At 42.3% G+C, this 19,492-nt stretch overlaps 2 protein-coding genes across 8 annotated transcripts in view; both read left to right on the top strand.

The window, feature by feature from the left end:
* Window positions 1-3,691: 3,691 nt before the first annotated feature.
* PTGES2 (prostaglandin E synthase 2) lies at window positions 3,692-11,474 on the top strand. The gene is made up of 7 exons (XM_050926065.1): window positions 3,692-4,000; window positions 6,062-6,256; window positions 6,929-6,984; window positions 8,323-8,475; window positions 9,142-9,342; window positions 10,313-10,430; window positions 11,254-11,474. The coding sequence occupies exons 1-7, from the start codon at window positions 3,725-3,727 to the stop codon at window positions 11,404-11,406; spliced, it is 1,152 nt and encodes a 383-aa protein (XP_050782022.1). The 5' UTR covers window positions 3,692-3,724; the 3' UTR covers window positions 11,407-11,474.
* Window positions 11,475-13,811: 2,337 nt separating this feature from the next.
* ODF2 (outer dense fiber of sperm tails 2) overlaps window positions 13,812-19,492 on the top strand; it is a 32,144-nt gene continuing 26,463 nt past the window's right edge. For 3 of the 7 annotated variants that reach the window (XR_007770050.1, XM_050927052.1, XM_050927051.1), the window contains exons 1-2: window positions 13,812-14,035; window positions 16,138-16,222. Coding sequence is in view for 6 of the 7 variants with exons in the window: in XM_050927052.1 (XP_050783009.1) it covers window positions 13,812-14,035; window positions 16,138-16,222 (309 nt within the window). In the remaining variant the exon portion in view is untranslated. Of the gene's footprint in view, window positions 14,036-16,137; window positions 16,223-17,044; window positions 17,199-19,492 lie in introns of those variants that run through there. The other 4 variants (XM_050927053.1, XM_050927056.1, XM_050927055.1 and 1 more) reach the window with 2 other exon arrangements.

Genomic DNA, 19,492 nt, shown 5'->3' with positions numbered 1-19,492 from the left:
TTTCCCGCTTGTAACGGCGGAAGGTCCCGCCCCCTGACCTGGAAGAGGGCGGGGCTCGGGTCGACCTAGCCACTCGCAAACTTCGGCCGGGATCCTAGGGAGGGGGTGTGGGGTCACCTCCTTCCCAGCCCCGCCCTGCTCCAGGGTAAAGTCTATAGTTATGGGAAGAAAGGGGCTGGCAAGCAGCGCGGGCGGGCGAGAGGCAAACAAATAGACTTTATAGTTGCGGGGGGCGTCTGCCTACAGAGAGGCGGGATCCCACCCCAACCTCCCTGGGCGCTTATGTTCCTCTCTGCAGTGTTCAGTCATCGCAGAGGGATTTGCTGGCAAGATTTTATATGGGTGCAAAACATATTCAGCGAACTCAGGATAGTATCTGCAGAAGCCAAGTGTGACCTTGGGAGTATGAAGGGTCACAGCCAAGCTGGCTCTAAGAGCCACAGTCATCCAGTCAGAGTTTAGGCCTGTGTGTCCCCGTCAAAACCAAGCACTACAGCTTGATTTTGGCTGACAGCTGCTCGAGAAAAATCTGCTGATCAGAAGTTATTCACAGAAATGATCCAGTTAATAAATTCCAATCAATAAAGTGAACTAATATATCAGCTACTCACAGACCAATTTAGAACCAGAAAATGTGTTGAATGAATTATTCACATAGCTTTACTTTACTATCCCCTTCTACAGTGTTTTTCTCTTTAACCTTTTCCCATCCATACTAATTATCTCAGTTTATTACATGTATATTTATTCTTTGTAGACTGTTCTCAGGACATGTTTATGGGATGTTCTCAGGAGGTATTTTCACCTGTATAGAGCCTCTATTTCTGGAGCTCTTAAAGCACTTTGTAAGCATTCATTATTAGCTTCTGTGAGGTAATTTTACAGATGGTCAGACAGGATGATGGCTGGTTAAGTAAATTGCCCAGAATCACACATTGAGTCAGTGACACAGACTGGACTAAACCCCAGAATTCTTGACACCAAGACTTCTGCTTTTGCCACTAGAGCACAGTCCCTTCCTGTTTTTGTCTATCCAGTTTTAGTTAACGGTTTGTTTAATTTAGCTTAATTGTATTTAACAGAATAAAGTTTGTTTAAACTGTTTTTGATTTTTCCACTTAATAATTGTAACTACAGTTAGTAGGTCACTTTCAAATCTCCTCGTTCCCTAGGACACTAAGCACAATTTTCTCTGCCTTTCTTTATAACTAAGATTTATTATTTTAGACTTGATATTAGTCATATGCTTCACCTATCCTGGGAAATCAGATTATTCTATCATTTCTTCCATTTTATAGGATATATCTTTAGAGATGAAAATAACTTGCGATTAAGGGCATCAGTGTGTCCCTGAGCTGAACCTGGGCAAAGACTGATTTGAGGAGTTTTTTAATTTTAATTGAGTTGGAATTTTCAATGCACAAGGAATGAAGGATCATATCCTTAACATCATAGTACATTCTGTATCTTTCCTTAGTATAACCTGACTACATTCTGCTGGGATAGGGCCCCATCCTATGTCCTAACACAGGTATGCTCATAAAAATAATAGTATGGGCATAACCAAGCATAAGTGACAAAAGTTAATTGCCCTGAAGCATGAGGTTATATGTCTTCCTATTGCATTGTGGAATACAATTTTACAATTAAGTAGGCTTATGTAATTAATGTCAGTAAAGCTCTTTGAGATTCTTGCATTAGAGGCGCTAGGGAAGTGGAAACTATTACTGTTATTTTTATTCCTATTTTGTCTTTTAACATCTTTATGAAGTGCTGAGGTTTAATTATCCATCATGACAAAAGCCAGATAACTATCAATCTGGCTTTGCTAGTATAACACCTACTAGATACTCTGAATATTTTGGCCTTGCCTTTCACCCTGTGATTCTAAAGCAACTTACCAAAGATGGAATTTTAATTGTAATTATTTATTGATTGGGAATTTTACCATAAAATCATGGACTATTTGAGATTTTACTTAATCATCCAGCTCTGTTCCCAAGTATTGCATTCAATATTCACACTACACACTGTGAGCAAAATTAATCCTTAGTGTAATTTGCATGAAGGATGGAATTTGGGCCCACTATGTATTGTAGTTGAGAGGAATGAGCTCTGATATCTGGAAAAATAACTGTCCAGACTGGACTCTTTGCATGAGCTGATTAGTGGTTTGGAGTTTTTGCTAATGATTCAGCAGATGGTCTGATTTAAATAATATTTAAAATGATCTAATCCAGGGGTTCCCAAACTGCTGGCTGAAGAATACTTGCCGATGATTCTCAAACATCTGATTGGCCACATGGTGCTGGCTCTCCTTGTTTCCAGCTGCTGCTACAGAGGTCCACACTCTTCACTACAATTAAAAGCCACCTGTAAATGAAACGGGAAACAAGGAAGAAACATTAGCCTAGCCACTTCTGTTGGGTGCAACTATTACATAAATAGACAATGAGAGGAAATGAGCACTACCTCTCAGGGACTGGAGACATCAGTGGGATTACAATTGCAATCCATATGGCAGTTAGGTAATATTTTCAGGAGTACTAGGTGAAAAGAAGTTGGTGGCTGGGCAGCATAGTCAGGGAGCAGGGAACCAACTGTTAGGGGACCCGATGCAGAGGGAAAGAAAAGGGTCTAGACAGCAGAGAAGAATGTGTCAGTGAGAGAGATTAATAAAAAGCATGGGAGGAGCTGATAAAATTGGGAGTAAAAGCAGGTGGTGGGTTTTCAAAAGGAAAAAAAAATTGCATCAGACATTTAAACATCCACCGATACTTGCCAGATATGACTTTTCCATAAGCAATTGCCATAGTCCCTGCAGAGATTGTATGTGGTAATAAATGGGAGAGGAGGTGGTCTGCACTATGAGTAATAGGTAAGGAGGTGTTCATGAGACACTCTCTGTGTTAAAATATATTCCACACTATGAAAATGTTGAGAGTCCCTGATCCAACCTAGCAGGATTTTATAGCACTTGTCATCCTCGCATGGGTTATTACATTGAATGTTACATTCTCTGCTACAGTGTGATTATTGTTTCAGGCTATCTGTGCCATTTATAACCATTTCCAATCAATCAGGGTAGTTCTAGTGTCCTGTTATTGGAGGGGCAAATGGGTATTTTGGGGCCCCTGAATATCGCTATTTACCAAACAACCTTCCAGGAGTAATTAAACCCTTAGAAATACTTGGACTCTTAAAAATAAATTGTGGCTATTCAGTATTTTTCTGTGATTCTATAAGTTATCTAACAAATGAAATCTCTCCAATCTGCTCATTGCTTAACGTTGTACAGTATAAATGTGTATATATTTTGGCTTTTCTGATGATGTGGGGGGCTTGGAAATCATTGGGGGAGGCAAATGTTCTCTCCCCAGGGAACGCCCGGCTTGCTTCCCACCCAGGCACCGACCCACCTCTCCCCACTTTTGTATGTGGATGCTGGCCCTTATGCAATCCAAAACGTCTGTTAGTCTATAAGGTGCCACAGGATTCTTTGCTGCTTTTACAGATCCAGACTAACACGGCTACCCCTCTGAAACTATGCAATACTGCATCTGGGAAGAAATGATGACACAGCAAACAAACCAACCAATCAAAAAACAAGCCCAGCAGAGGCGCTCTATCCTTAAGGCCTCCTCTGCTCTGGTTTAAAGCCTCTGGTGCTTGGGGTAGAGGCCCCTCCCTCGCTGTTTTTCCCTTCCTCCCCCGTGGAGCGAAGATGGCAGCAGCCTGCAGTGGCTGGAGGTGCCTGCGGCACCTCCCGTGGAGGCTGAGGGCTGCTGGCCAGGCGGCTGGGGTGGGGCTCCTGCGGGCCCAGAGCAGGGGGTACTGTATCCCCTTCGGGACAGGACGCTATGCGCGGGCCTGGGCACTGAAGGGCAGCCGCATGCTGGTGGGGGCTGCTTTTGCCCTAGGGGGCACCGTTGGCCTCTTCCAGACTCTCCTGTATCCCCTGAAGGCCCAGGAGCACCTTGCAGAACAGCAGGCAGCCAAGGTAACCCCCCGCCTCCCCCCTTTTAAGAATACTGCTGGAAATTCAAGAGCCCTTTGCAATCCCTAAGGAACACCGGGCCCCATGGTGCTGCTTTCCCATCTCCTGCTTACAGATGATTCTGAGACCTTCCTGTGTAATCTGGCTTTTATACTGCCTCCCAAATATCTTCCATTTTTGGGGTGCACACTGAGATTTTGGCTCCCATCCTTAATGAAATCTTAAGAGGGTGTCATGGCAGGAAGAACCTCGAAAATGGTTTCTTCCTCACTCAGTCACAGATTTCTTCTCCTATATGACATTTCTATTTTTGTTCATTTTCTGATAGTATTTTCCCTCTGATGTCCTGTAGCTGATTCTCCAGATGGGAAGGCTATAAAGATCTCAAATGATCTGTGGCTGCTTTCTCTATTTACTGTCTCTGCAAATCCTTTTGTACATTTCCCTGGATAGACTAATTGGTACTTTAAAAACAATCAGCTAATTAATGTTTTCCATGCCTATGGATGAATGACATGCTAAGTGATATCGAATATACAAGTGATGCCATCAGGTTACAATATCCTAAACAAATAATGTCTACCAATTTTACTAATAACTATTGTGCATTAAAACTAAACACTTAAACTAGACCCTGAGGATATCCTGCAAGACATGGCAATAGAAAGAAAATAGTCTTGTTTGTTTCAATTGTGTTTTTAGTCTGGTCACTTTCTGATTCTCATGCACTAGCATAATGTTGCAGTATTTGAGGGTGGCAAACCCTTCAAGAAAAGGTTTAAATACACATAGCAGACTTTTTCTGTTGATCGAAACGCACACATCCTTAATATTAATGTTGTTAGGAAACAACATTTAAAGTATTAAAATCTAGGCCTAAACTACCCAACTATAAAAATTGAGTAACTATAAAAACTGCTTTTAATTAATAAAAAGAAAAGTAGTAGTCAAGTGACAGGGAAAACAACAATTCTGTATGCTTATGTAGGGCTTTCCAACTAATGACTTCCCACAAATACCCTGAGGTATTATGGAAGTGAGAAACACGGTAAAACAGTGGCATGTGTTTTATAATGTATGACTAATAAGCAAGGCGCATTAAATGTCTGTGTAATTCTATTGTGCCTAATACTGATGCTTTTATTCCTTGTGCACCCAGCATTATCAGTGAAGATATGGTGTGCAAACAATGCAAGATCAGGTCCTGTGTTTATGTGTTCGCAACCACTGTTACCCAAAAAAAAAAAAGTCATGGCTTCCTGGCATGTCACTGGTATTTTTTTTTTTAATGGCAAATGTAGGGTTTTATACTGCTGCCTATTGCTGTAGTATTTGAGCATCTTCCACGTAAAATAGATAACAATAGCAAGTCTCTAGTGGACTTCATGGAATCTCTGACACCTCTCCCTTTGCAGCATAAAAACTCTGCTTGGGGGATGGGTTTTGATTTTTTATGGATTTTATTACTTTAAGGGTGGGGGGGGGTTTGTTTTGTTTTTAAGGTTGATTTGTTTAATTTTCTTAGGCTGCATGGTTGGATTTTTTGTGTGGAAAGGAGTGTAGTGACTGTCATTCTTATGATGGCTTGGTCCCTAACCTATAGGATTCAATTGGCAAAACCATATACACCTCTACCCCGATATAACACTGTCCTCGGGAGCCAAAAAAATCTTACCGCGTTATAGGTGAAACCACGTTATTTTGAACTTGTTTTGATCCACTGGAGTGTGCAGCCCTGCCACACCGGAGCACTGCTTTACTGCGTTATATCCGAATTCGTGTTATATCGGGGTAGAGGTATATTCAGAAGAGATTGGAGTTACTACAAAAGGATAAGGGGATATTTAGAAAATTAGATATTCATTATACAGAAAAGTTAAATCTTTATAATGTAATTGGAAGAAAATACTGGTTAACCAGGGATGTGAGCTTTGATTTGGATGACCGGATTATGATCTGAACACCCAATATCAGCAACAGCAATTAAAAATAAAAATAAATCGATCAGGGGAGAAGGTGATATTTGAGTTGAACATACAAACTTCTGGCATTTTCCTCCCTCAGCTCCCCGCAGGTAGCCTGCAGTTGACCCTGTACCAATACAAAACCTGCCCGTTCTGCAGTAAGGTGCGAGCCTTCCTTGATTACCATGGGGTGCCTTATGAAATTGTGGAGGTGAACCCAGTAATGAGGAAGGAGATCAAATTCTCCTCCTACAGAAAGGTGCCCATCCTTTTAGCCAACGCTGGAAACATTCTGGTGAGTCTCTGCTTCTCAAATAACCATGGTTCTTGGGTTTACATCTAGCACTGGGTCACTAGCCAAGTGCAGGTGTAGCCTGTAGATTGATACTTTATTTCCAAGGGTGCTTAGCATCCTGTTCCTCATTTTATGGCTGTATACTTAGCTACCTCTTCCTTAGCCTCACTCTTACTATATTTTGCTGAGCACTCACAATGCCCAGTGTTCCCTAGCAGTGACAAGTCATGCTGCTGCTAGGGAGTTTGGTTAAGGGTGACTTTAAAGTCCACTGGTCTTATTCTTCCCACCTCCTTGCAGGACTAAAACAGTTTGCACAGAAGTCAGTGGGAGGTACTTGTACTCTATGGGGGAAGAATTATGACCCAAGGACAAGTGTTTTAACTGTGTATCTTCTTACCATGCTGGTTTGCCCCCTGGAATACCAATGGCTCAAACTGAAACCCATTTTGGTTTCTGCTGTTGGCCTGTCTAGAACAAGCGGAAGAATAGATACAATATATGGCTGTACTATAGCGGATTTGCCTATGGAAATAAACCAAAGTTTAGGGAAGAAGGGACTTGGGGACTGCTTAAGCCCCAAAGGATTCAGTTGGCAGAGCTTGTTATGAGCTCCTCCTCCTTAGCTCTATCAACTTATCTTTTTAAGTTTATTTGTATTCTGTTTTGCAGCAACTGAATGACTCTTCAGTGATCATCAGTGCAATAAAGACCTATCTCGTTTCCAGGTAAGGGAACTGGATTGTGTGTGTGTGAGAGAGAGAGAGAGAACTCGGGTGTTTTTTAATTCAGAATTCTGCCTTTGCACAAAGAAGATTTAGAAGTTAGTCCACAAATTTAAATTAGTTAAATCTTCCTCTGATGTTTTGTTTTGTTTTGTTGGCCAGTCAGAATATCTGGAAATAAATCAACTTGCTGCTCTTGTAGTCTGCTCTTTAGATCCAGGTTACAAAGAGCTTGAGTAAAGAATGGAGATGGAGGGGATCTTATACCTGGAACAACTTGTACTTTTGTTCCTCTCTCCTCTTCTCCCCCCCCCCCCCCCGCCCCCATATAGAGAACATCAGTATATAGAAATTTAACCATAAGAGACATTGCTAGCTGCTGGTGACTATTCAGTCTGGTTAATACTTACCACAGGTTATTTGAAATTAAACTTACGTGTACTCTCTCTCTCATTGGTTTCAGCTATTTCATAGTAGTGCATTTTAACGTATTGGCTTCAGTGTGTTTTTACTCCTTTCTTTTCATGTACATTAAGTGCATTTTCCTCTTAGTCTTGCATCCATGCACACACTGCAATGTTTCTACAGTACATTACAGTAAAGATGTATTTGGGATAATAATGTGTATAACGTGCATGTATAGAGTAAATTTTCAGACTGAAACATCTCTGAAAATGACACGTTTATGTTCTATCAATGATTCCAGATCAAATTTGCTCAGATCTGGAAAGTCAAAGGATGCTAAAAGGGGGGAAGGTGAGACTTTAAAGTCCACTGGCATTATTGCTCCCACCCCCATGCAGGATTCAAACTATTTGCACTGAAGCCAGCGGAAATTACTTGTATGCTGTGGGAGAAGAATTACAACCAAAGGAGAAGTATTTTAATTGTATATTTACTCACTATGCTGGTTTGTTTTTTATTTTATTTCCCCCTAATGGCCAATCTCATCCTGAGATCTAGAAATGTAGCCATAATCTTTCTTTCTTGTACATTATCAGTGATAATAGAATATTCTCCATTGGAATCTGGTTTCCTTATGGCACCTTAAGCTCTGTTTGCTCTTCCCACAGCTGTATCAACTCCACAGTGCCGTTAAAGTCAGCAATTTTTTTTACAGTCACTGTTGTGACTAACTGCACTTCAGGATGGAGAGGAATTCTGAAAGAGAAAATACAGACTGCACTTAGATTTACAGCCCCTGAGCTGCCTCATTATGGAAGTCTCTATTGTTAGAGCAGCCAGTGTTTTGTTGTGTTGAAAAGAGGACTCATATAGCAAGTGTTTTTCAGTAACACATGAAGAAGGCCATGCAGATTCTGACTGTTTCTCTCCCCTCAGGAAGAAGAGTTTAGAAGAGATCGTGTCATTTTATCCTCCTATGAAAGCTGTGAATGAGCAGGGAAAGGAGGTGACAGAGTATGGGAACAAATACTGGCTCATGCTGGATGAAATGGAGACCCAGCATGTGTACCCCATCAAAGAAGCTCGGGTGTAAGCATTTCATGTGCTAGGGGGCTTGGAGTTGGTTTCACAGCATCCCTCCTGTATCATCTTGGAGAACACAAACAGAATCTTCCTAATGCTGCTCTTGATGTGATACACATCAGACACCCCCTAAATAACTGGAATGGTTTTGTTTCAAGTAATTTATTTGTTTAACTTGCAAAATGTAATACTTCCTATGTGACATTCTCCCCCTCCCCCCGCTTTGGTGTACTCTGAGCCTCAACCACTGCACCAATTTCCTCCTTTGCTTTCTCTCCTTCCTGCCCTCTTCCCAGAGAGGGATGTTCCTTTGGGCTCCTGAGTCAGCCAGAGGGGTCACTTGGGATTGATTTATGTTGGTGAAAACCCATGATTATGGGACACTTGTTCCTCATGGGCCATCCAGCCTGCTTGCAATAATAGAAAGAGAATCTAGAGCTTTAGTTTGTCTCATCCAGCTGGAGTTTGGCGTTAGAGCAGCTGAGTGGGGGAGATCCCTCCTGACAACAGTTCAGGGATATTACCAGTGGAGCAGACTGGGTGGGAACTATGTTGCACTCTCACCCTTTGCAGAAGCTCCAGCTACAGTTATTCTGATATCAGCTGCATCCTCCTCCTCTGATTCAATGTTTCCACTTTGTTCACTTAAACTACTTTCTTGGATGTCTACAGGGAGGAAATGAAGTGGCGAAAATGGGCAGATGACTGGCTTGTTCACATCATCTCCCCCAATGTTTACCGCACACCCAGGGAAGCCCTGGCTTCTTTCGATTACATTGTCCATGAGGGCAATTTTGGCACCGTGGAAGGCTTTTTTGCCAAGTACTTGGGGGCCGTTGCCATGTTCTTCATCAGCAAGAGGCTGAAGAGCAGGTTGGTACCACTGACCCAGTCACACAGCAAGGGAATGTCTCTTTGTTTTTTAACTACCCTTTGAAGTTCACAGCTAACAGTAAAACTCTGTGTCTCAAACACATTTTAAAAGGCATTTTCCTTGCAAATAAAATGCAATTCTGTTCTAAGGATCAGTTTGGATACTCCCTCCATTCTGATCATTGTATCTGAATGATTGCTATATGTGGAACCATAATATTTTTCAAATCAGACATGCAGAGGCAAAATCTCCATTTCTGTAAGGACATATTTTTAATTTAACATTCGCTCCAAGGCAGGTCACTTCAGTTATTACAGTTTATGGGAGCACCAGTTTTGTTCTTGTATGCCATTCAGTGGTGCAAAATCCTTTCCTATCTTTGAAAATATGAGTGGAATTTATACTTGTTTGATCTGTGCAACTTAAATCTCCATTGATCAGAACAATCAGAAACTGGCTTTTGGGAAGTAATATTTTATTCCCATGAACTGAATGATCACTACAAGTGGAACTAGTTCCACGGTAGCCCCACCATTTGAGTGGGCCAGGGGCTCTTTCCTTTTTAGATCTTTGCTGTCTTTCGAATACAAGTGCCTTCTTTAACCAATAAATGGTCAAGACTTGACTTGTTTAGTGTGACACACAGAGTTAGTGACTGAGAGAGAACTGCTGTCCGTGATTCTAGAATTCTGGTCCTTTGCTTTAACCATTAGAGCAAATAGCTCCTTAACCACTTTATCAACTTTATTTATGGACTTCTTTGAGCCCTCTAACCTTCTGAATGAAAGAGATACTTATGCACACAAATTACTTCATAGTCCTCTTTAAAAATACCCAAGCCTTTCCATTCACTCTGAAATGCATTCCCTGTCCCCAGCCATATATCAATCCATAGGAAGAGTAATGGGAGGAGAAGATTAGAGAGAAATGAACCAGTTAGAGGACACTATATATTTTCTCTTAATACAGGCACCATCTCCAGGATAATGTCCGAGAAGATTTGTACAAAGCAGCCAATGACTGGGTAAAAGCTGTTGGCAAACACAGACCATTCATGGGTGGCAGCCAGCCAAATCTCGCTGACTTGGTAATGGTCAAGACTCTTGGTCTCTGTATTTAAATTATCATCTATCATGCACATAGTATGATATAGATGTGACTATGATTATGTATAAAATATGTGCTATATCCTCTTGGTCTGTATATTAGATATATCATTTGAGTGTCTTATGTGGGAGGTGAGAGTTGTGTTGTCAAATAGTGTGTTACAGGTGAGGAGTGAGTATGTTTACTCCATTGCACAATAAGACTGTGTGTGTAGAAAGCCTGCTAGCCAATCGCCTTTTCACTGGGAAATATACTCCAAGCACATACCTTACAAACATCATGACTTCCCAGAGTAGGGCATTATCAGTCAATCTGAAGTAATGACAAAAGCAGTTTACAAACTAGGCTTCCATGTGTGCAACTGGAGATGAGCCCTGTTGACATCAGTGGAGAAGGTCATGAGGTTGGCATGCATAGATCAGACTTTGAGATTTGAGCCTTAAACCATTTCCTGCATCATTAGCTCTCATTGAATAAAACAAAAACCACTATCATTTTTGTTTTATTCTGAAGCAATGTCTCCATAAAGAGTTTATATGGAGCTGGATATTGTACCAGATCTTTATAATCACTTTTCATTTACTCCATCTCCCAAAAATCTTGCCCATTTTGTTAGGCAATTCCTACTTATCCATCTAATGTCTGTGACTGTCTCAATAATCTCTGCTAATAAGACAGATGGAATAGGTGATAAGGAAGGGAGTAAAGTTTTGGGACACTTAAATCTGAAGTCGCCTCCACTCCAGATTTAGAGTTAATGTTATCTATACTAATTCCAAACTCTCTCTCCTCTCTTGGCACAGGCAGTGTATGGGGTCCTCCGAGTCATGGAAGGGCTGGAAGCCTATGATGACATGATGACTCATACCAAGGTTCAACCTTGGTACCATCGCATGGAAAAGGCTATTGGAGAGGCAGAAATCATGAACTGGCAACTGCTGCAGCCGCCTTACTAAAATCTTTGCACAGAAAAACATTAACAAGGAAAGACCTCTATTTTAAAAATAAAATGCACTGGCCCCTCCCTCTGGACTGACGTGCAAGCATGCAAATTGTCCAGCTTAAAGCTAATAAGAGGTTTCGTGAGACCAAGAGAGCAGGAGGGGACAGGTGTGCACAGCAAAGTACATATGACATTTAGAATAATAGGAGCATTTAAAGGATGCTGACCTGGGACCTCATTGGAGTGGAGGGTAAGTTCTGATTTAAACAGCAGAGTGCAGCAAACTGCCTTTCTCTTGGTGAGCCCCATACTAAGAATATGTTGTAATAATAAACCACTGTATTGGCTAATGGACCCTGGAGCAAACGCAAATATTTGAGGTCTGTCCAGGGTTGACTTCAGGCTGTATCTCCATTTGTCCAAGTTGTCCTGAGTATCTTCCTGACTATTTGAGGTACTGTGTAAATCTTAAGTGGCATTAAGATTTGACTTGGAATAGTATCCTCTAAGTACAGTGCTGAGGGCAATGGGGGAGTCAGCAGCACTGAGGAAGGAATTCCTTTGCATGGTGGGAAAGATTCTGCTGTGTGCAGGCCATGTGCTTCCAGCCTTCAGGGTGATCTCCATTTAAACTGTTATTTCAACAGCTGATTCTGGATTGTTAGTGACAATACAGGCTTGGTTCCTCTGTCTATGCAGTATATGGCATCTAGGATTTCTTATCTAACAGTAGATAGAGACCCAGAGAGCACAATGTAGGCTGAAAAAAAAGAATTATTGCAAAATGATTTGAAAAAAGCTTCCTATTGTGAATTATATGAAGTGTTCCTGGAAATACTCCATATGATCAGTTGTTATTGAGTGAGTGCTAGTGAATTCTGCAATCCTCTGTAGCTCTCTAGATGCTTCTGTAATGCAAGAGCACCAAAGGCTTTGGTGTGTGGAGGTGGGAGCTATTGCTGTAGGCTACATTGTACAGTGTGAACTTATTGGAACTAGTATTTCCTCACTGAGCTCTGGCTAGTCCTAGTGCAGGGCAGAAATGCCAGTTGGTACCTGTCTTGGTGAGCTAAGATGCAGGGAATCCTTTCACTTCTAGCTATAGGCCAGAGGGCGAGAGATCCTCTGAATGGTCCAAGGTTTTAATTTCCCTGTTTTCCACTTGTAACAATCCTCATCATGGGCACTTTTAAAGGAAACTGGTTATCTGGGAAAATGAGGGTGTAGATGACATCTGTCATCAATGCAGAAACTTGTACTTTGTGTTAGCAGAAGACTGCTTTTCGCTATCAGTCATAAGTATCAGTGTGTGATACAAGTGTGTTTTATTGTCCAGCACCTACTGTATCTATGGATACTTCAGAAGGAAAATGAGGTGCAAATTCTAGTGTGGACTAGATGAGTAGTAGTGGGAGAGGAAGAGAGTATTTGCAATAAAAACAAACTGCTGCTACGCTCTCTGACTAAATTTATTTAAGCACTTCTGAACATAGCTATCTTTAAGTACAGCTCCAACCATATAATGTTTCAGAGTTAAAAATGTTTGTGCAGGTGTAGATATGAAGGGGAGATGGGTTAGATTGGATAAAAGAAAAAGCTCTCAATTAACCAAAAAAATTCTGGCACGAGAAAAATATTTAACAATTGTCCATCCTCCCTGAGCCCTACCAGGCTGGATGAGTCACAAAGCAAAGGGCATGTCCCAAACACCACAGAAACCCATCCCTGAGAGGCAGATGTGAAAGAGCAGCAGCTGCCCGCAGGGTGTGACCTGCTGCAGCGCATGGGCTGCGGGGACCCCGTGCCCCTGGCCAGTCCACACTACCCCAGTAGGCCTGGGGGGGCTGGGGGACCCTGGAATCCCACTTCAGCCAGCGCCCTCCCCCAGCCCCCCTCACCACGCAGGGCTGTGACAGGTGTATAAATGAGCCATCACTGCTTCAGAGTGTCCCTGGGGCTTTGCGAAGAAGAATTTGTCCCCAGGCTGAGCAGGTTACCTCAGCTGCTCGCCTGGGCCCCCAATCCGATACCCACCCTGTGCTCGCCTGGGGCCCCCAATCCGATACCCACCCTGTGCAGTTGCCTGGAGTGAGGCTTCATCTGACCAGCTTCATCTGACCAGCTGTGGCCTCTCTAAAGGGGGGTTAGTGAGTTGAATCTCTTTCTGCCAGAGCTGAATAGGTGATTCAGGGCAGGGCCCCGCCTCCCCCTCCCCTCCTCGGGCCCTGATTCAGCGCCCATCTCAGCGCAGCCTCGCCCCGCCCGGCCAGCTCCCCAACTCGGCCCGCCTGTTGCCTGGTGATCCCATAGTGACACGTCCCGGCGCGCCCAAAGGGGGCGGGCTCTTGTGACGCCGCGACGGGCCTTGGAAGCTAATCGCGGCGGCGAGCCGGGGTCACGGGGGGTTTGAATCGCCCAATGGGGGAGCTGCGGGCAGCGTCCCAGAAGCGGACCCGGAAGTTCGGCGGCGGGTCCCGCTGCTGCTGCTGCTTGTCCTGCCCTTGCTGCTGCCCCCTGCCCCGTCCCCCCTCGCCCCGGACCAGGGGTCTCCATGGCAGCAACAGCAGCAGCTACCGCCGCCTCGCCGCCAATTTCGAGGAGATCCTGAGGCAGCGGCTCCGAACCCGGCTCGGCCCTGCGTGGTGAGGGGGGCTGGGGAGCCGGGGGGAGGGCGCTGGCTGAAGTGCGATCCCGGGGTCCCCCAGCCCCCCCAGCCCTGCTGGGGTAGTGTGGACTGGCCAGGGGCACGGGGTCCCCGCAGCCCATGCGCTGCAGCGGGTCACACCCTGCGGGCGGTTGCTGCTCTTTCACATCTGCCTCTCAGGGATGGGTTTCTGTGGTGTCTGGGACGTGCCCTTTGCCTTGTGACTCGTCCATCCGCCCCCTAAGGACTCCCAGAAATGAGCCAGTCCCCATCCCCCTCTGAGATCAGGAGACTGGCTTAACAGTCAGGAAGCTTCTACAGTATTTGTTCAGGCTTCAGCGTTGCCGGTTTGTTGTTTTTGTTTTATTTTATTTTAAGCCTTTAGGGGTCAAGCCTTTTTCTGCAACCGTGAGGGCTGGATAAACTTACTTGTTAAAAAGAGATTCTTGTGAAATAAAATGACTCCAGAAACTGGGGCTTTAGAAACGAAATGATGTGAGGTAAAGTAACAAGAGTTAGTAATAGTGATTGCTGTTGGACAAGGAAAGCTCCTTTATTCTTCTAAAATATCTGTTCTTGCTGGTGAAAACAAAATGTGCTGGCTCTAATGAGACTGTTTAATATTGCTCTTAGTCTTTCAAGGTTCAGCTTTGAATTCCCTCATTCTTTTGCACTGTAGTTGATGTAGGTTTTGTGCCGATTAATAGGGTTTATTTGTTTATCAATAATGAGATAACCAAACACACCAACAGTATTTAGTCACTTATCTAACAAGAAGCTGGAGAAATTCTCTCACTTCAGCAAACTCTATCTCAGTTTCTAAATACACATCTTCCCAGCCTGGGGGTATTCTTTCTTTCCTTCCCCCATCCCTCCCATAAAATATTTTTGCTAAACCTGTTCCGGTATGGTTTTACTTTTCAACAGACACTTTCACTCTGCAAACGTAATCATTTTCATGAGCCTGAAAAATCTCAGCCTCTTGAGAATGATGATGGCAGTCTTACTAATGTTAGTTTACCTTTGGTGATCATTGGGCATTTGGACTCTGCTTGATGTATAGCTAATAGGTTTGGATATTACCGCATTTATCCTGCAAGATTCTATGATGTCAATTATACCGAACTGTTGCTATAACTATTTTTAGGGTTCATCTGCATGGGAAAATGTATTGGCATAACTATAACAGTATAATTATTTTTATATATATAAACTATACCACTATATTTATATTGGTGTAACTTCCTGTGTAGATGCTCTTATTTTGTAACATGAGTGTCCTTTTTTTTGATTTAGTTTATGTTGCTTCCAAATTATCATCTTAACCCATAATAAATATCATCTGTTAAGAATAACTATCTAGCCCCTTTCCACAGATCTATAAAAGCCTTTGTTAATTTACTGATCTTTTTCCTGCCATTTATCCATGTAGTCCTTGCTTCTTGCTGCTCTTTCCCACTAAATTGCAATAATGAGCACAAAGGGTCAGTAGTGGGATGCATTTTGTCTATTGTTGTTTGTAATGGTTATTTTGCTTATATGAAACTCTTTTATAACATTTGAAAAGCTGTTGTTGTTATGAGCATTTAGACAGTAGGAAGTATTGGTTTGTAGCAGTTCCTGAGACAGCAGTAGTGAAAATTGGGCAGGAGTAGCAAGATGATGATCAGAATGATTTGAGTTGAAGATCTAATAGTTTGTGACATGCCAGGGCTAGAAACAGTTTGGAAAAAGAAAGCACATATCGTTTTCAGGATCGGGAACATCTGGTAAGCACTGGTCTCAAACCACTGTTCAGAAAGAATAAAAACTTTCTGTTATGGCAAATCCACCCTGCAGGCAGAATCAGGTGTCTTACATATGATGCATCTTAACATTCATTATCTAGCATAATGTGTGTATCATACCTGAAAATTTTAATCTTTTTTTATTTTAACATTTCTTGTGCAAAGAACACTAAGGCTCACTCTTTTGTCAAGCGGTTTTTAGGTATTTAACATGTTTGAGTCAGGATGTTACCTTTCTACTCAAGGGAATGGGAACCTTAAGGAAACTAGCATCCTCTCCTACTAGTAATCTATTTAATATTTCTGCCATCAGGTGTCCCCCCTCCAGCAAAAACGAGATAACTGCAATCTCAGCACAGAGAAAAGTGTCACAGAGAGCTGAGGATCTTATGCTAACTGTAAGTAACTGGGAGTGGAATGATGTAATCCTTCTTTTTGCTGTAGTCAGGTTAGTGGTGCTACTTTTCTTTTCTAAGAAGGAAACTTTTATAAAATACCAAGGAATTAAACTGTGCATTGATTACTTTGAATTTGTTTTCATACCTTGCTTTTGTGTATTAGGCACATAATTAATGTGGAAATAAAATACATGCATCATTTACGAGAAATAATCTGCAGAGACAAATATAGGCCCAGTCCTGTAAGCACTTACACATGTGTTTAACTTTAAGAACTGTGAGTAGTCCCATGGAAATCAAGGGGACTGTTCAGAATGCTTAAAATTAAGCACAAGCATGTTTGCAGGATTGGGCTCATATGGCACATCTGATGGATTCCTTTTAGTTTTCCTAAATTCTTTAGTTCGCTGGTCAAAGTAATGGCCCTGTTGTAAAATTTCTGTTCAAAATCAGATGGTGTGGCTAATCAGATCCCTTGGCATGCTCTAAGACCTTGAACTCTGGTGACTCTTCCAGACACCCTCTACCAATACAACACTATCTTTACATTGTCTGTCTGTACCATCCCTTGTCCAAACAAAAATGAAGGGCCAGATTCAGCCATGGTGTAAATAGAAGCTTATGGAGTTATTCCAGATCTTACACCAAAGCTGCATGTGATCCACAAAGACAGGTGCTACTGAAAGGAAGCTCAAACTGTGGCCTAAATACCTTGACCCATCTCAGCAATTGTAGCTGTCTGGGGACAGGTGGCTAGAGGCAATTGTCCAGTTTGACTGGAGCATAGGGAAATGTTATTATTTCCAGTTTCCTTATTCACAGGTTTCCTTTCATTGTATTGCCCTTTCCCGTTTGTTGGAGAAGAACCATGAAGAACCGCTCCTCATCTCCCCCTTTGCACGTTCACGTGGATGAAAACACCCCTGTCCATGTCCATATTAAAAAGGGTCAGAAAACAACACCTGCAAAAAGCCAGGTAGGAGTGTGTAGCCGGGTGTTTGTAAGGGCTACAGACCAGAAAAGTGAAGGGTCCTAGAAGCACCACTGAAAGTTCAAGGTCTGTTTCTACCACTTGAGATCTGAATAGATAGATAGTAGGTTAGAGAAATAAGATAGATTGACTTCTTAACTGCATTCATTTCAATGTGAATTTTCAGTAATACAGTTTCAATTTCTAAGATTACTTTAAAGTATCTCATATGGGTAATCTACGGGATTTAGTTTTATATTTACATGTATAGTTGGGTTACCATTTGTACTTCTATAGGGCCTTTATCCAATGGTCTTTAAAGCATTTTGCAAACATTTAGTTAATATTCGAGCTACCCCTCCCTCTTACCATGAGATGTGGAAGTACACCAGCCATTGTACAGGTGAGCGAACTGAGATGCAGATAAGTTAAGTGGGTTGTCCAGAATCATACAATCAGTCATGACAGAACCAGGAGTAAAACACATTCCTTTGCTTTAGCAGCTAGACTTTCCTGGCACCCTTTTTTTGCTAAGGAAAACCATACTGTATTTTACAAATGCTTTTTAGACACCAAAGATGTTTTAACTTTAGTCCTGCCCCAACTTAACATATTTTTCTGGGTTAACATCTTGGCAAGCTACTGCCCATGTTCTGATCATCCCTTTGTCTGGAGGAAGGGTTTTTAGGAAGATGGTAGCTGGAGATCTCAGATTCCATCTGTATCAGGTTAAATGAAAGATTAGATTTAAAAAGACTCTGGATTGAAGTCATCTGCTGGTGCACAGACAGCTTTTATGAGTCTGGACTGTCTTCTCTTGGTCATTGGCCAAGAGGATCTAGCAAGTAGCCTTAGTTATAATTGATTAGCAGGTAATGGTGGCTAAGTTTCAATTGCTAGTTGGAGCAGGTGAAATGCTCTTCAGAGGTCGAGGTCATTCTTGAAATGGAAGACCCAAAAGGTAGTGAGTGCTAGTTTATTTTTCTTTAACAGTCTGCAACAGTTATATTTTGCCCCCCTCTCAGTTATTAAGTGTTTGTGTGTGTGTGTGTGTGAGAGAGAGAGAGAGATGCCACTAGTGAATATTTTAATGGGGTATGCCTGATGATGCTTAGCTATATGCTTCCTTTGCTTTTGGACCATCTGATCAATCCTCAAAATTGTGCAAAAAGCAGCTGCATTTTCATTTAGATAAGGAAGCTTAAGATCAACCCATTTAGGAGTGAGAATACCTGTTAGTCACAAAGCAGGGAAAGTGTTTCCAGGATCTTCATAGATCAATCCCCCCAAACTCCCATTAATACATCATGGCTACTGTTTGTGAGTCAGGTCTGGGAGATAGGGAGGATCCACCTAGTTTGCTCTTTCTGCACAGAAATAGATGTTGTGGCTATGCTTTTGTGCGTCTCCTCTCTTTCCCAGAAAGACTACCTTTTTCTCTCTAACCTTGGCCTCCCTTCTCTCCCATCTGTCATTCTCTCTGAGCTGGGCTTTCTCAGTAGGCTAACTCAAGCTATTACGACTGTATGTAAAATTATATTAATCTAGGTGCATGGTACTCAGCAGCTTGCATACTTCCCCTTATTCCACCCAAGGCTTTCTCGCCTGAAGTTTAATTGGAATTGGGCTTAAGAACAGGCAATTCTTGGTTGAGGGACCTCTATTCCCACTTAATTCCTGTGATATCTGATGTTCTTCTGTGGTTGTCTTTAAGGTTTGGTTTAAGGTCTTGGCCTTATTTTCTTATGGTCTTGCTCCTTGGACTACTTTTTGTCCCAGTCCTCTTGATTTAAATGTTGTCACTGTGCCCAGTTTGATTTATTTCATGTTTATGTCCAGCATTCCAGGTACTGTTTTTAATACGGGTGCTTTATAAATTAAGACATTAAATAAACCAAATAAGTGAAATGAAAGTAGGTTGTCAATCAAGTCCTGATGTAAAGTTTTGCAGGCAAGCAAACTCCTCAAAATGTTAAAAAGGACAGACCTGCTTTAACACCAGCTAGATCCTATTTTCTCAGGGTAACCAAGGCCCTTGTCGCATCACAAGAGGCAGAGCTACGAGTGATGTCATAAAGGCCCTGGCTGACAAATAGCAAGAATGCTTTCATTTTGGCTATATGGTCTCCTATTAATTCAATAAGTTTTTCTTGTGCTTGGCTTTGCCTTGTTCCTCCAGCTGCTGACTCTCCTCTCTGATATACCATGTGAAGCAGTCTGTGGTACTATTGTAAGAATGATGTTGTGCCATTTAACTCTTACAGCATTAAAGGTTCAAATGAGTTTTTTTAAAAGTCTTA

This window comes from Gopherus flavomarginatus, chromosome 17, assembly GCF_025201925.1.
Source record: "Gopherus flavomarginatus isolate rGopFla2 chromosome 17, rGopFla2.mat.asm, whole genome shotgun sequence".
NCBI classification, from domain to species: Eukaryota; Metazoa; Chordata; order Testudines; family Testudinidae; genus Gopherus; species Gopherus flavomarginatus.
The sequence above is the reverse complement of the archived record's forward strand: the minus strand, read 5'-3'. Positions and strand labels throughout refer to the sequence as shown.

Coding starts and splice junctions, on each gene's coding strand:
- PTGES2 (XM_050926065.1), top strand. CDS start 3,725: ATGGCAGCAGCCTGCAGTGGCTGGAGGTGCCTGCGGCACCTCCCGTGG. Junction 4,001..6,061: donor CAGAACAGCAGGCAGCCAAG/GTAACCCCCCGC, acceptor TTCCTCCCTCAG/CTCCCCGCAGGTAGCCTGCA. Junction 8,476..9,141: donor CCCATCAAAGAAGCTCGGGT/GTAAGCATTTCA, acceptor GGATGTCTACAG/GGAGGAAATGAAGTGGCGAA.